The following is a 16689-nucleotide window of genomic DNA, read 5'->3' on the forward strand; positions in this document are numbered from 1 at the left end:
ACACCCCAAACAAACAAAAAATAATTCTATTCCTCATTTGTCTCAACTATTTGATATTACTCTGATCTTTTTATAATATACTTTTAGAAATATATATCTGTGTGTAAATGTGTGTGTGTGTGTGTACTTTTGAGACCAGAATGGGCTAAGGAAAACTACTTATGAATAAATGGAAATACAATGATTTTTGTAGACATATTTGTGCCTTATGCTTGATAGTGACAGTCTTGCTGTAAGAGATTCTGCATGCATGCTTAAAATGCTGCTGCCTCGTAAATGCCCAAATACTTCGAGGTTGAAGACTGGATTTGGAAATGGCTATGAGTGTAAAAGGGGAAATAAACATAAGAATAAAAAACATGAGTGGAGAAAGGAATAACATGAACCAACTTAGTATCACTTAAAATTACTGAGTGCAAGATTAATCATCATTAGCATTTTGTAAAGTGCAGAAATAGGTGTTTCTTATAAACCATTGAAATGCAAAAGTAATACTGTAAATGTAACAATATTGCTGATGTCATTTTCCTTTTATCGTCATCAACAAATTTCTTAGAAACTGGTTTTAAGTCTTAAAAGGTAAATCATGACTCTCTTGCACTCTTAATATTTTCCAAATTATATTAGCCTGTGCACTAAATTTATTGCAGCTTCTGCTTCTCTTAAAGGAAATGTAATCTTCTTCCTCACCTTACTATCCCTTGTTAGCAAATAACTAAAAATGTTTTCCATGAAAGTAATTAATAGCAACAATAATTATAAATTATTAATTACCATAATGATGATATACTAGCATAATAGTTATTATGTTAAATGCCAGTTTATTATTAAAATATGTGTTTTCCTCAAAAATATATGTTTGATTCAGTGACAAGGAACTGTTCTATCTAGAAAATATAAACTAAAAGCCTCTTTAGTATCTTATACTACCTTCGACGATGGAGAGGTTTGGTGTGATTAGTTTCAGAATGGACTCTCCGGGGGAGAAAGTTTGGATGCATAGGTTTGTTATAGTTGAAATGATCTGGAAAAAGATGAAAATACAAGGAACCCGGTCTTGGTTTATGTGGTCTGATAATTAAAGCTTAGAGTCAAAATCTGGAAGCTAGGCTAAATATCAGAATTTTTTATTTTAATGAGTTAGAGCTTGAGAAACTATTTTGGGCTCCTCTTTAGTTTGTATCCTCTTTTGCTGAAGCTGTTACTAGTGGATACCAACCACAGAGATTTCTTTTAAGCATTAAGAAAATGAAGAGAAAGATGCTTTTCACCACCAAATTCTATGTTACCAATGCTATGTCTCCCTTTTTCTTTTTTCATCTCTGCCTTGAGACAATTACTATAGCAGGATAGAATTTCTGATAATGTATAATGGTAATATATAATGAATATTATACATTAGTTATTACAGTAGCAAAATGAATGAAGCATGGGCATTCTTTACATTTACAAAGCATGAGCATTATAACAGCAGCTTTAATTCATGATATTTTCTTGTTGCTGCTGCTATGAGAAAATATTCATTTAAGGATTTTATTTCTACTGTCTTTAGTCCTCAGCAAATGCTAGAGTTAGAGACTTGTTTTCACAAGTGGTCTGAGATGGCACATCACCATCCCTTACAAGCAATTTGGCCTTCGTTACAAATTAATGAAGTGCTAATTGCTCCTTGCAACCTTTTATGTGCAAAGGATGCTGGTGCTGTTTGCATTATCTTCTTGCAATGTATACTTCTGCTTTCACGGACTTGTGGTATCTTGCCAAATGTTAAACTACACTGAGATCTCCATAATTAAAATCATATTTTACATCAAATTAGGAAAATCTCTACATAATATGTACTGTTTGATGTCGAGTAAAATGCTGTTCATTGCAGAATGAATTTGCAAATGATTCATCAAAGTAACAATCTCATTATTACTAAAAGGAGCTCAATTGGTTTACATTCAGATAATACTGTCATGATCAAACTTTCTATAAGATGGTTATGGAAAGCATTTATTCTCTAGAGTTTTTGCTACATCTGTACTTTAACATGCCATTGTGGAACCAAGGTAGTGATGCTAGAGAAGACTCTATAAAACACTAACTTTTAACACCAGAGATTTTTGGAGCACCAAGTCTGTTGACTCCTTTTTTATATTAAACATATACATTCATTTTGCTTTGAATATGATTGTATTATTATAGGCACCCCAATGTAAAACCCTAAGAACTGAAACTCTCATATACTCTTATCTTCTTAAAAACTCGGTATATAACATATAACTAGAGTGGATGCGAGAAAATGGTATATTGGCAATTATTACAAATACAATGTGAATATTTTCTTTTCTTAAACTGCAATTAGAATGTATCTTGTATATTACTTCTGAGATCTTCTAAAATAGTCTCAACTTGTTTCGTTGTTAAATCTGGGATGTGACAATGAAACAGGTCAATTTTGCCTCCAGCAAATGAGTCCCTATCTTGTATTTTAGATCCTGAATGATCAAGGCTTTTAAAATAAGTAGTGCTGTTTACTTGTTTCGTTTGTATTAATAGGTGAGCTAGGAAGAAGTTTTTAAACTGATTGTCACACCAGTAAAGTTTACAAATTGTTGTCACACCAGTAAAGTTTACAGATTGTTTTTTATAATTTAAGAATTTAATATAAAAAAATTTCCCCTAATGACGCTTGAAGGCCAAATAAATGTCATGTTTCTTTGCTTGTAATTACCAACAATGTAATAAATGAATATTTTATTTTATTGTGTGATTAGAAGGTATGAATTAAAATTTCTGTGTTTTTAAAGATGGCAACAATAAAAACTAGGGACTGCTCAAGGAGAAAGGGAGGGAGGCAGCAAGAGTTGAAAAAGTCCCTGTTGGGTACTATGCTCACACCCTGGGTGAGGGAATCAATCGTACTGAAAACTGGACCTCGTGGGATGGACCCACGTAACAAACCTGCACGTGGCCCACATTGGGAAAATATTCATACAGATAAATTTTAGGCAGTAACTTTTTTTATTCTTTTTTTTAAACAAACAAAGCAAAAAAATACAAGGAAATCATAACAAAGTGTCAACAGAAATAGAAAAAAGTGTTAATGCATTTTAAATGCTGTTGATTTAGTTAAAAATGTTTACTATCTATTGTTCCTGATGAAAATAATTAATTCCTTTATTGGAGAAAAATGTAGGAACACATTTATAATGGGCTCACAAGGATTTTATTCATATATTTAGTTATAATATTTAAATATTTTCTCTAAGTAAAACGTTTTGTTTTATTCCCATTAATAACTCTCACATATATTATAAGAAACATAAGCTGTGGCGGGCCCGCTTCGGCTGTCTCTCCATCCCGGTTTCCCTCGGCTTGCGACTGTGCACTCAATCCAGCACCATGGGGAAGCGGAGCAATCGGGTGGCCTATATGAACCCAATAGCAATGGCGAGATCAAGGGGTCCAGTCCAGTCTTCAGGGCCAACAATCCAGGATTATCTGAATCGAGCAAGGCCTACCTGGGAAGAAGTAAAAGAGCAACTAGAAAAGAAAAAGAAAGGCTCCAAGGCTTTGGCTGAATTTGAAGAAAAAATGAATGAGAACTGGAAGAAAGAACTGGAAAAACACAGGGAGAAATTATTAAGTGGAAGTGAGAGCTCATCCAAAAGAAGACAGGGAAAGAAAAAAGAAAAGAAGAAATCTGATAGGCATTCATCTTCTTCTTCATCAAGCTCTGATTCTTCCAGCAGTTCTTCTGATTCTGAAGATGAGGATAAGAAACAAGGAAAATGGAGAAAAAAAGAAGAACCGTTCACATAAATCTTCTGAAAGCTCCATGTCAGAAACTGAATCAGAAGCAAGGATAGTTTAAAAAAGAAAAAGAAGTCAAAAGATGGAACTGAGAAAGAAAAGGATATTAAAGGACTCAGCAAAAAGAGAAAGATGCATTCTGAAGATAAACCTTTATCATCTGAGTCCTTGTCACGATCAGAGTATATTGAGGAGGTGCGAGCAAAAAAGAAGAAAAGCAGTGAAGAATGAGAAAGAGCAACAGAAAAAAAACAAAAAAGAAAAAGAAGCATAAGAAACACAGTAAGAAGAAGAAAAAGAAGGCTACTAGTTCAAGTCCTGACTCACCATAACACTAAGAAAAATCAGGATTCCCTTATAAAGAAAGTGCAATGTCTGAGGAAATTTCAACTGTGAAAACTACAACATATTTACGAAAATGCATGAATTTTCTTGTTTTTAGAATTATTCCGGCCGGGCGCGGTGGCTCAAGCCTGTAATCCCAGCACTTTGGGAGGCCGAGACGGGCGGATCACGAGGTCAGGAGATCGAGACCATCCTGGCTAATACGGTGAAACCCCATCTCTACTAAAAAATACAAAAAACTAGCCAGGCGAGGTGGCGGGCGCCTGTAGTCCCAATTACTAGGGAGTCTGAGGCAGGAGGCTTAAACCCGGGAGGCGGAGCTTGCAGTGAGCTGAGATCCGGCCTCTGCGCTCCAGCCTGGGCGACAGAGCGAGACTCCGTCTCAAAAAAAAAAAAAAAAAAAAAGAAAATAGAGAGAAAAAAAAATAGAATTATTCCTGGACTATTCAGTAGCCACTCAGATGCCACTGTGTGAAAGGGCCATAAATGTTGCCCGCTGCTTGAACATCTATTTTTTTTTTCTCCAGTGCTTGATAACTCTGGGAGATAATACACTGCCGTCATACTAGTGGTTAAGATATTTGGGAATAAAATTAATACTTTTGACTAGAAATGTCTAAGGATAAACCAATAGAAATTGAATCTGGATACATCTTTAAGATGTAATCAGAAATGACCAGATGATTCTAGTTAAAATTTTTGAAAGAGGGATTACATTAATATTTCAAAACCCTTACTCTGTAGATGTGTATTTTATTTTTTTCCCCTCATATACTTTTATTTACCTGGGGAAGGAGCTTTTAGGATTGGGGGAGTGGTTTGCTATCTCTTTAGCTAGCAGAATAGTGTGCCTTTGATCCCCACACATCCTATATTATGGGCGCAGTAGCCATGCTTCACAGGGAGGTCAGAGATGGCTACCAGCAGTCTTGCCCTTTACTGAGCTTAGTATCATCCTTGGATGCTTTCATATGCTGCTTTGAGTGAACCAGAGAAACAGCCATTTGCAGCATGAGAAAGCCCCAGAAGCTCTGGGATTTACCTCCACTTCAGTAATAATGAATATTTTTTAGTATTAGAATGTGTTATGTCATTTGAATTAATTTTGATTACACTTTGGCTTGGGAGAGGAATTATTTTAAATAGACACTGGTACTTTTTGAACTTGATAGCTAAAGATTCTAAAATGCATGTTTTACACTAAGTTTTAATCAGGAAAATTTTATGTAACCAGTGATAGTTTATGTTTTGTATGAATTTTGTTTAGGCTGCAATGTTTAGTTTTTGTTAACTCCTCAGTCTTGCTGTCTTAAGTTTATTACTGTGTTTAATGGCCTACTTGCCAAGATATTTAGCATGTAGAAAGCAGGGTTTTGATTTTTTTTTTTTTAAAAAAAGGCTTCATATTGAAGCTGAGACTTACAATAACAAGTTGAGTGGCAAGCCTGGTATACTGTGTCTTATTGCCAGAATCTTAGTAAATGTAATGTTATAAAAGTTTGTTGTCTTTGTATATCAATAACAAATTATGACAAGTTAAGTTAAAATAATAATAATAATAATAATAATATCTGTGCATATACCAAAAGGTAAAGTTTTTGTGCTCCATACTACAGTGAATATGAAGAGACCTGCCTAAAATTTAGCAAATGCCTATGAAACAAAATTAGACTAACTTTAGCATGTATCATGAATTAAATTTACAAATGAATAGGGGATTCAATAAGGGTTATATAATACAGAAATTTTCTTAAGATTGTCAGGGTTACGGAAGGCATAAGGCAGAAGAATGCACAGTTCCATGGGGTTATATCTTAAGAAAGGTATATTCCAAGTGGGCACAGTGTCTCATGCCTATAATCCCAGCACTTTGGGAGACCAGGGCAGGTGGATCACAAGGCCAGGAGCTCGAGATCAGCCTGGCCAACATGGCGAAACCCAGTCTCTACTAAAAGTACCGTAATTAGCTGGGTGTGGTGGCAGTGGCCTGTAATCCCAGCTACTCAGGAGGCTGAGGCAGGAGAATCACTTTAACCCAGGAGGCGGAGATTACAGTGAGCTGAGATTGTGCCATTGCACTCTAGCCTGGGTGACAGGAGCAAGGCTCCATATCGAAACAGAAAGGAAGGAAGGAAGGAAAGAAGGAAAGAAGGAAGGAAGGAAGGAAGGTAGGTGGGAGGGAGGGAGGGAAGGAAGGAAGGAGGAAGGAAGGAAGGAAGGAAGGAAGGAAGGAAGGAAGGAAGGAAGGAAGGAAGGAAGGAAGGAAGGAAGGAAGGGAGGAAAGATATATTCCACAAGCTCCACAAGAAAGAATAAAAGACAGAATATCCACCACATCTGTCATAGACAATAAAAGCGTTTACATTGAAAATAATATAGTATGTGGAAATACTACTTATCTTGATTCAAGCAGTTAGAAAAATTAACATGTGGTTTAGGACCAGTTTTAAGAGGAACACAAATGTGAAACTCAAGGGTTTGAAAGTTTTTGCATAGGTAATAGAGATCCCTAGAAAACTTTACATTCAAGAATGGCATGGCAAAATATGTAGTTTCCTGCAAGGAGTAAGCAAAATGGGGCATAAGAAGAAAGTATGTATGCAGAGATAACAGAAACAACTGGTTTAATAGTTTTAGGATCAGAAGTAACACACTCTTACGATGCTAAGTTAAAAGCTTCTCAAAATTTGTCCTAAGGATCACAGAAAATAGTGCTTCACTATTCTCAAAAGTCTTAAGGCTTTTACAGACTTTTTACAGTGAGAAAAGTTGTACTAAGATAACCTTAACTACGATAACCACAAAACCCCAGATATCTATCTATTTCTTGACTAAGAAAAAGTCTAATGTGGCTGTAAAAGGCTTTAAGAATCAAATGTTTGCCATGTCTTCTGTTTGTCACACATAACTTGGTTTGATATTTGGCGGAGGCCAGGGGGTGAGGAACATTTATATTTTTACTTCAAGTTTTCTTTCATAGTTCCCCAATACATATCCATTGAAATGATAGTACATTTAAAAAGTCATGCATGATGATATATAGTAAAAATATCATTTATATTCACTTTATTTTACCTTATATCAATTTTACCAAAAACCTGGCACAAATGGGGAAAAGATTAATAAGCATGAATTTTAGACACTATTATTTTTTCTTTTTTAAACAAAGAAAAACACCCAAAAACATATGAGAAAATCATATCATAGTGTCATTGGAGACAACTGATTCGAGCTTTTGATCCTGGAATGTTTGATTAGGCTCTATTAACTGCTAAGTGACTTTTTCCTGAATATTCAACAAACTTCAATGCAATTGAAATGTGTTCATTCAAATTATAAATTACTTTGTGTCCATTAACTCAGAGAACCTTACAAATAAAAAACCAAAAACAAGAATGTTTTTTAATGAGTAAATGATGACTTACTATATAGTGATGGCTCTGACACCCTTATCTTGTATTCATTATTATCATTAATTCTGCCTCACTCTCTGTTTCTCTTTGATTCTTCAGTGGGAAGAGATCAGCGGTGTGGATGAACATTACACACCTATCAGGACTTACCAGGTGTGCAATGTCATGGATCATAGTCAAAACAATTGGCTGAGAACAAACTGGGTCCCCAGGAACTCAGCTCAGAAGATTTATGTGGAGCTCAAGTTCACTCTACGAGACTGCAATAGCATTCCATTGGTTTTAGGGACTTGCAAGGAGACATTCAACCTGTACTACATGGAGTCCGATGATGATCATGGGGTGAAATTTCGAGAGCATCAGTTTACAAAGATTGACACCATTGCAGCTGATGAAAGTTTCACTCAAATGGATCTTGGGGACCGTATTCTTAAACTCAACACTGAGATTAGAGAAGTAGGTCCTGTCAACAAGAAGGGATTTTATTTGGCATTTCAAGATGTTGGTGCGTGTGTTGCCTTGGTGTCTGTGAGAGTATACTTCAAAAAGTGCCCATTTACGGTGAAGAATCTGGCTATGTTTCCAGACACGGTACCCATGGACTCCCAGTCCCTGGTGGAGGTTAGAGGGTCTTGTGTCAACAATTCTAAGGAGGAAGATCCTCCAAGGATGTACTGCAGTACAGAAGGCGAATGGCTTGTACCCATTGGCAAGTGTTCCTGCAATGCTGGCTATGAAGAAAGAGGTTTTATGTGCCAAGGTAAGAGCCTACTCTGTTTTTCTTTGAGTGGTATTTCTCACCTGTGAGTTTACCATAGTGTCATTAAATAAAAGGCACTCAGTCTCAACTCACTTGGCAGGAAAACATGCCTCAAACTGACCATAGTTTATTTATGGACTAAAATTAATTCCATTTGATGTGGTAATTCATGCTTTGCTGTAGAAATATTAATGTATTTGATTATGCAGTGCTGGCCTGCACCCTACATGAGGTGTTATATATGCTATATTTAAGTTGTTCTGCTGTTTAATAACTAAGGTAATCCTATTCTAGACCACCTGAAAGAAAAACTTTCTATCTCTTTTATGTAGAAAGTTGAGAAATCTTTAGCACTCAGCTAACCTAATTCTAACAGAATTAGATACTGTGGTGGTTATTTATGCTGGTGCTCATCTAGCTCGTAGCAATATTTACTTCGCTGCTATAAAGTACAGTCTTTTCTTCACTGACATCTGGGTATCAAATACATGTTTACTTACAAGAGATTAGTGCTTTTAGAAGATTATTTGATTTAAAAATCCAGAGCTGATGCCTCAGTGTTTAATGTATGCAGGCATGATTTTTAAGTGTCTTTTGTACCGTGATTTGGCTCGTTTTAGTGCTCAAAAGATTATTTGTATCATCCTTTAGGCTTGAATGCATATTGATATTAATATAACATCACAGAACAAGAACTCTTTAATCAAGTTAATATTTATTAAAATCACTTTATATTTTAAGTGGAATCAATTAAAAGATCATTTTATATAAAATTATGTATATCAGCTATGCTATATCATATAATTTCACTTAATCCCAAAATTTACTTAGCATTAGGCAAGGTTTTATGCTGAAGAACACACTAAAATTGTTACTCAAAATTTAAATGAATAAATACATAGGAGAAGTTAAGTATATTGTCCTTGAAATTTTGTCCATTTCAATGCCTTTGCTTGCTGTTACACTCTGTCAAGTCTGGTGTTCTACTCCTGGTCTCATAATCAGTCACTTTTCTCAAATGCATGTGGAATAAATGAGCCTACTTTGTATATAAATTGTCCTCTTTAAATCTGAACAGAACATAATATTTTGCTTTTGACTGTAGACATGGATTACAGAAAAAAAGTCATTTTAAATGAGAGTAAATGGTTCATTCTAGCTTCATACTTCTCCATGCCTTTTAGATCCTTGGAAAACACCATCAGAATACTCTTCCAAAAATGGTTTTGAAAGTTATAAAATTAAAACAACATACTAGCTACTATTTGCTTATACACGTGAGTGAAGAAAAGTTGCAATAGCCTTTATATTCCACTTTGAATTGAATTTTATCAGTAAGGTATTTGTTTATGTTATGTGGTATTTGTGAGATCTATTTTAAATAAAATCATGAAAGCTTATTCCAGAAGGAATTAAAAAGTTGCCCATTTAAGGTATATTCAATGCACACCTACTTCATGGTAAGTACTGTAGTAAGAACTCAAAGATTTTTTGTTAACATTCATTAATTAGTCACTTACTAGATGCCATACACTGTGCTGATTTGCTAAGTAATGTTCATTAGCTATCTCATTTATTCCTCAAAATAACCTATCGAGTACATACTATTACTCTTTCCATTTTAAAATCATGGAGAATAAAGCTTTAATAGGTTCAATAGCTGGCCTTATTTCCCTCAGTGAGTTAGTACTGGAATTGAGATCTGAAACCAGGCAGTCTGACTCCAAAGGCTGGAGTCTTCACATCAACCCATGCTGCTTCCCTGTGATTCAGTGAAGAGTAACTGAGACTAGGAAACAAAGGACACAGATTCCACTTTAATTGGAACACTGTATTTTGAAGGATGAGAATGGCCACAAAAAGTGAACACAAAGTAGCCAAAGATCTAGAAATATAACCGTTATCTGTACTAGTTTATTTCCAACTTTTTTATTTCTAGATTTTTAAGAAAGAAGAATTACTAGCCAAAAGACCATATTTTAGGAAGACTAAGCTTAGGTCGAGTGGCATCTGATAAAACTGGATATATGATTTGTCAGGTATCTTAGACATGCAAATTTAATTGTATAAGTGTTTCTGACCATCTATGAGTACAAAGTAATAATGTGCCAGACACAGGGGAAATATAAATAAATAAAGTTATCGTATCTACCTTCTGGGAGCTCACTATCTAGCATGAAAGACAGACACAAAAGTGAATGATTTTAATGTGAGACAGACCAGTAAGTCTTCAGCCAATGATACAATGTGCCTTAACAGTGAAGGATAAGAAGAGATTAAGTTTGAATATTTTATGACAAATAGTAGGAAATGTTAATTAATAATGGGAAACTTTTACATTGAGAGTTTTGGACTCTTTTATTGTTATTTTGCATACAAACATTTGGAGTAGCAAGAAAGGGCTAGCTACCTTACACAGCTTACACATTCCAGAAGGTGAGACTTCTAATTTGTTTTTGGAATCATTATATCAAAATTTCAAAATGTATAGGCATCCTATTAGAGTACTATCTTCTGAGTTTGTGTCACAGGGATACCTTAAAAAGGATCTGAACTTCACTACTGGGTCATTTTTTGACTTTAGTAATAAAATATTATAAATTTTATATTCCACTCTAGACAAATAATAGGCATAGTTAGAGTTCATTGAACTGAAAGATGAAAATGTGGCAATCTCCATTTGATAGGAAAAAACATATTAATTAAAATGTTTCATATTTAAGAAGCATATTTATCAATTTCAGAAGTATAAACAAAAGCTCTGGTATAAAATGTTTACTTTCAAAACAGTTCAGTTTTCCTGAAATAAGAAAAAGTAGTCAAAAGTATCCTTGAACCATTTCTTTAAACAGTCAACAATTCTTGAGCCCTTAATAAATGTCCAATACTGTATTGAACACTAGAAACAGAATAATGAACACTGTCATTGCTTAGTTTGGTTCACGGTCCAAAAACGTGTGAGTGCGTGTGTGTGTGTGTGTGTGTGCGCGCGCGCGTGTTCTAAAATGTTTTTATCTCTACCTCTGAAAGAACATAGATTTTTTTAAACTAATTTATGAAACAGAACTAAGTTAACACTAATTTCTAAACATCTAGAAAATAAGCTATTATTGTTGATAGGGAAGGAAACATTGGTATGGGAGTAGATGAGTGATGAGAAATGAAGATTTTTCTGCATTAAGATGCTTTATGTTGCCAGGATCTCCTCCTCCTCCTCCTCCTTTTTTTTTTTTTTGTTTTTTTGTTTTTTTGTTTTTTTGTTTTTTTGACTAGGGAGGATAGGAAAAAAGAAAGCTAATAAATGGTGAATTTTTCTCTTTCAATGGCTGTTTAGAGAGAGAAAGTAAAGGAGGATAGAAAGAAATGTTGGTGGCTAAAGAATCATTCAAGAATCACATGTCAAACAAACTGGAAAAAGCACCAGGAAGGTAAAGAGTACTTATTACACTAAGTTTGGTGAGATAGAAATGCATGTAGAAATAACTATGCAAGTTTAAACTGATAAGGAGTAGTATAAAAATTAGTAAGGAAGGTAAAAAATTATGTGTTATACTGTTTACTAGAAATTCATCTAATATTTGAAAATATGACTTTTGTTTAAATACGTTATCTCTCATATTTGATGAAAGAGAAGGATAGTGTAATATATTTTATTTAATTTACCTGGTATGTAACTTAAAACTTATTTGGACCATGTTTCTGGGATCTGGGAAGACTTGCTGGATTTTGACAGCATGATCAAATGCCAGGTTGGGTTGTTTTTTGGGGAGGGTGTTCATAAACCTCCTTTGAAAAGGGTAACACTGAAAAATTAAAATTATAAAGTGACATACTAAAACTGAATCATCTGGCATTTGCTTTCAAGCATTGGTAATATTTTACTTGATTATTTCATTTGGACATTTCATATTTTTTACATCCCAGCATAACTCTTCTTACTGGTTTTCTCTTTTTAAGATTGGAAGTGTGGGAAAATTTTGTATTAATACCAAGGAAACATCATGATCTTTTTTTTTCTCTCTTTTTAATCCTGGCTAATGAATTATGTTATCTGTTTTGGTTTAGTTTGGAGAGGAGAGATGAGAATGCTAATGGCTTTTTATATAGTCAGTTAATTACATTTGAGTCAGATAGCAGAAGGTTACTATAAATATTCCTTCTCATACAAACTTTGTTTAGACTTAGTGTTCCAAATACCTTATTAATGTCACTGAAGAATTTGTTGCTCTGTGCTTTATCTCTGCACATTCATTGTGGAATGCTAACGTTATCCCTTCTTCTTTTACATTAGCAGCTAAATAGAAACGTGTATTTGATGTGATGTATGAAGACGCCTAGACTTTTTGATGACTATCCAGAATTATATTTGTTTTACTTATGACTTAGGATACCAGTTCTTACTCTCCACTCATTTCTCTGTTAATTCAGAAACTCTTAAAACAGCTGCCAAAGTTTCAATAACAGGATGATTTTAAGACTCTGCTTGCTCTGACAGAGGCGCTAGAGAAAATTGAAAACCTTAGTATATTCTTCACACCTACTAAGTCTATGTGCACAATCAGAAGGCACCCTCTGGACTTGCGAGGTGTTCATGAGTGTGAATAAATTCAGAAGCATTCCTTTCTCGTTGTTTTTTTGTCTGGAAGTTCCTTAAGGGCAGACACCATGAATGTCTTTTCTTAGAAACACCTTGCTTAGAACTTGGCAGAATCTAATTGAGTTGGTTCTCAAGTAGATACTTATAGGATGCGTAATTACTGGGAGATTTCTATGCCAACTATCCATTCTTAGAATAGAGGTCCTGTAGAGAATAGACTTTACATTATTTATCTTTGATTCCACTAGGCCTTTCAGAATGCATTGCAAATAAAGATGTTAATTTTATCTAATTTGAAATAAACATATTTGATTATTAGGTCACATACAGTTACAGCCAGGCAATAATAGATTCATCTGACTTCTCGTTAGAATAGCGAATAGATGATGAAGTAAAGGAATAACAAATATTTTCATGATACCAAATATCATACTTTTTTCTTTTATGAATTTATGATGAATATTATTTTTTCTGCCTTAAAATAATCAATTGTTTCTAGATTAATACCTGTAGTAAAACAACAGTCTCAACAATTTTTGTAGGTGCTGAAATATATTTGGCCTTTTTGTCCTCTAAATTTACTGATCTAGTGCTTAAAGCATTGGTTCACCTTGTAAAGACTACCGTATAATTACCGAGTTCCTTACCTTCAGTTATGAAAAATTTCCTTTCCCTGAGGTTAAAATGACAGCTGTCTGTTTCCTCTTTGCCTTTAACAGTTATACATCCATGATTTTTCCAACCAATGAATTTATTTAAATATAAAATATAGCACTGTTAAGTAATAAGATAAATAACTTCAACATAACAAATTAAACAGATGCATTATAGCTTTATAATAGCTATCAAGCCTGATTTATACAAGATTCTATGTCTTCTCACCAATTTATGTACATTAATATAATGCAAAAAACTTCCCTGCACTTGTCCTCAAATTTCAGTTTGCATTTAATTGTTCTATTTAGCCGAAGGCTCTTGTCACTAACAAAGTGTTTGAGGGGTTGGGCTTAAGAGTCCCAGGAATGCAGCTTATTAATTTTGTGGCTAAACATTTTGAGCCTTAGTTTCTTTATCCACAAAAGGGATGGACTTCAAAATGGCCAGTCGATGTATTGCTTAGTCCATTGCAAAATGTACACCACTGGACGCAAGGTATTTGAACGTCATTATTTTCAGTCATCAGAATCCCTGAAAATGTGTTACCTTCCTTGTTTCCTTGTTTCAATACATTTTAAAACATTTAGATATGACAAAATCACCCATTCAACAGCTTACCTTAGACCTTAGACATATTTTAGGAGACAAAACATGTCTTTGATGAATGTATATATTTGTGTATTCATTATTTATTCATTGATTGCCCACCTTCTTCCAAACAGAATTGTGCTTTTCTAAAGAGACATTTTTTGTTGTTGTTCAATTAAACCTCTAGTCTATTAAACCATGGGTGACATTCCCTCCATTATCTTATTGTTAACTTTTTTTTTTCTTCCAAACATCTGTGACACTTGATTTTTCCCATCTGGTATTGGACTCAGTCTCTGTTTTTTTTTTTTTATAGTATGGATCTTTCCCACTGATTTTTCAAAAGTGCCTTGAGTTTACAAATGTACATTTTAATATTGTATATTCAGAAAGACTTTTAGGTTTTAACTGACTTGATTTAAGGAAGTATGATTTAGGAAATAAGCAAACAACAGCAATACAAAAATAAAGTTAAAATGCTACATTTCAAAACTGTTCAGCCTAGGTTTTGTTCATACTATGTTTGTGCCCTTATATTCCTTATATAAAAGACAAGGTTAGGTAATTGGAAAGGATATACCAATAAATAATGTCCTTGCCTTGAAGGAATCATGTGAATCAAAAATCAGTAAGCAACTAAGAAAAAGAAAAAAAAGCCGATTGAAACATTTTACCTGACTCTGGATAGAACTAACTTATCTATTTACTTTGCTTTATGTAGTTGTTACGTATACTTAAGAATCGCCCAAATAGCATAAAGGCAGTGGAGAAACAGTATAAGTTGTATGAAGTGTATGTCAAATGTGCTTACAGGAATTATTATGTGATTATTACTGGAAGTCTTTGATCAAATTATGTCAATGCACTATCTAAAAAGTAGTTAAAGTAAAAACTTATTTTTTAATATGAAAAGTGAGAGAAAGCAAGGGAATATATTTGGTTTGTGACTTCTTAAATGTTGTAGCTCATTTTTGAGTCTGTATAAAAACAATATAAATTTAAACCATGGAGTTGCATGTTTAGGAAAATAGAAATGTGAATTCTTTGTTCTGTATATACTACAAATCAGATTATTTTGAACACTCAGGCACAATTTAATTGCAAACATGTTTAGGAGAAATATGACTGTGGTTAAATTTAGGGAGTAGAGCAAATTCATATCTAAGCGTTTGAATACCTCATAATGAATAAGAATGAGTTAAATGATAAGCAATGAACCACTATAACAGGCCTTAAAAATCACATGAAGTTCCATGAATGTTAGTAACATTCTTACACAGGATTACAATTAAATAAGACTTACTGTGTTTTAGTAAAATATGAACTGTTTTACCTTATTTGGGTTAACTTTAGTAATATAATCTCACCAATTCTGTCCAGAGGAAAAAATCTTAAAACACATTTTCTCTTTAAATAGGCATTTCACTCTACTTTATCCAACCTAAAAGATGATTTTATAGATCATTATTAAAGCATACTTCTAAAGCTCTAATTTAGCTCACAGGCATTCCTTATCAAATGACTGTGGGGTATCTGCTTTATAGTATCAAGTTCTGTTCATTAAATTATTATTCTTACACTAAGTTCTTTGGGCTTTTAGATGCTTTAACGGGTCTAGTGTTTCAAATGTGCAAATGGTAATTTAGGTAATATCAATATGCCAAATGTATAATCTTTGGGAAACATAAATGATGTGTCCATTGAGTAGTTTATTTGTTTGAGAGACTATGGTAATATATGGATTAAGCTTCCCAGGGCAGTATTCACTATGAGAATCTAAGACATCAGAAAATAATTTCAGTTGCAGAAAAAAAGTAGCTCTCATTTTACTTGAAAGCAGTTGTTTCCATCATTTCATTTTCAGTTTCCTTTCCAAAGGATGATCAGAACATAGCTTGGTAGACAACTCACTAAATATCTATTAAATGTAAACTTATCTGTAAAGTGACTGAAATTGTTCAAGCAAAAGACATATCTAAGTTTCTTTTGTCTGTGAAGGGTGGGATATTGGTTATTATGAATAAGTAAAAATTATAGTTCTTCTGTCATCTTAATAAATATTATCTTGTCAGATAGCTTGTGAATCTGCCATCATAATTTACTGTCGATGCTGGTTGGACCCTAAAGAAAGTCTTGAAATTCCTTTTCTTTAATTTAAGCTGTTTTATATGAATGACCTTCCTTAGCTCTGATTTGCTGCGTGCCACTTTGTTAAACAACTTCTGTTAAAGCACACATGTTATATAATGTATGGCTTTTGTAAAGAACATTCAATTCAATTCAAACTTATCTTTTTTATTCTAACTATTCAGATATTATAAAAGCTTCTGTGTTTCCAGCTTTTAAGATGCAATGTAAACATTTTTTTCAGAATACATGTAATGATTCCAAAGAACGATTATTGATATTTCATTAACTTTTCCAACTAATGTTTCATTTTTTTTTTTTTAGTCAACTTCTTCCAGCGTAAGGTGAATAAAACCCTATGCAAAATAAACTGAGAACTAGATCTTTTTTTCCCTCTTGAT

At 33.7% G+C, this 16689-nt stretch overlaps 1 protein-coding gene and 1 pseudogene across 4 annotated transcripts in view; both read left to right on the top strand.

Moving 5' to 3' along the window:
* EPHA3 (EPH receptor A3) overlaps positions 1-16689 on the top strand; it is a 359464-nt gene that overhangs the window by 96655 nt on the left and 246120 nt on the right. For all 3 annotated transcript variants that reach the window (XM_025377671.1, XM_025377673.1, XM_025377672.1), the window contains exon 3: positions 7659-8319. In XM_025377671.1, coding sequence (XP_025233456.1) covers positions 7659-8319 — 661 coding nt within the window. The remainder of the gene's footprint in view (positions 1-7658; positions 8320-16689) is intronic.
* On the top strand, positions 3320-4133 carry LOC112619600 (annotated as a pseudogene). The gene has a single exon (XR_003118259.1). The product of XR_003118259.1 is annotated as a protein FAM133B pseudogene (transcript).

This window comes from Theropithecus gelada, chromosome 2, assembly GCF_003255815.1.
Source record: "Theropithecus gelada isolate Dixy chromosome 2, Tgel_1.0, whole genome shotgun sequence".
NCBI lineage: Eukaryota > Metazoa > Chordata > Mammalia > Primates > Cercopithecidae > Theropithecus > Theropithecus gelada.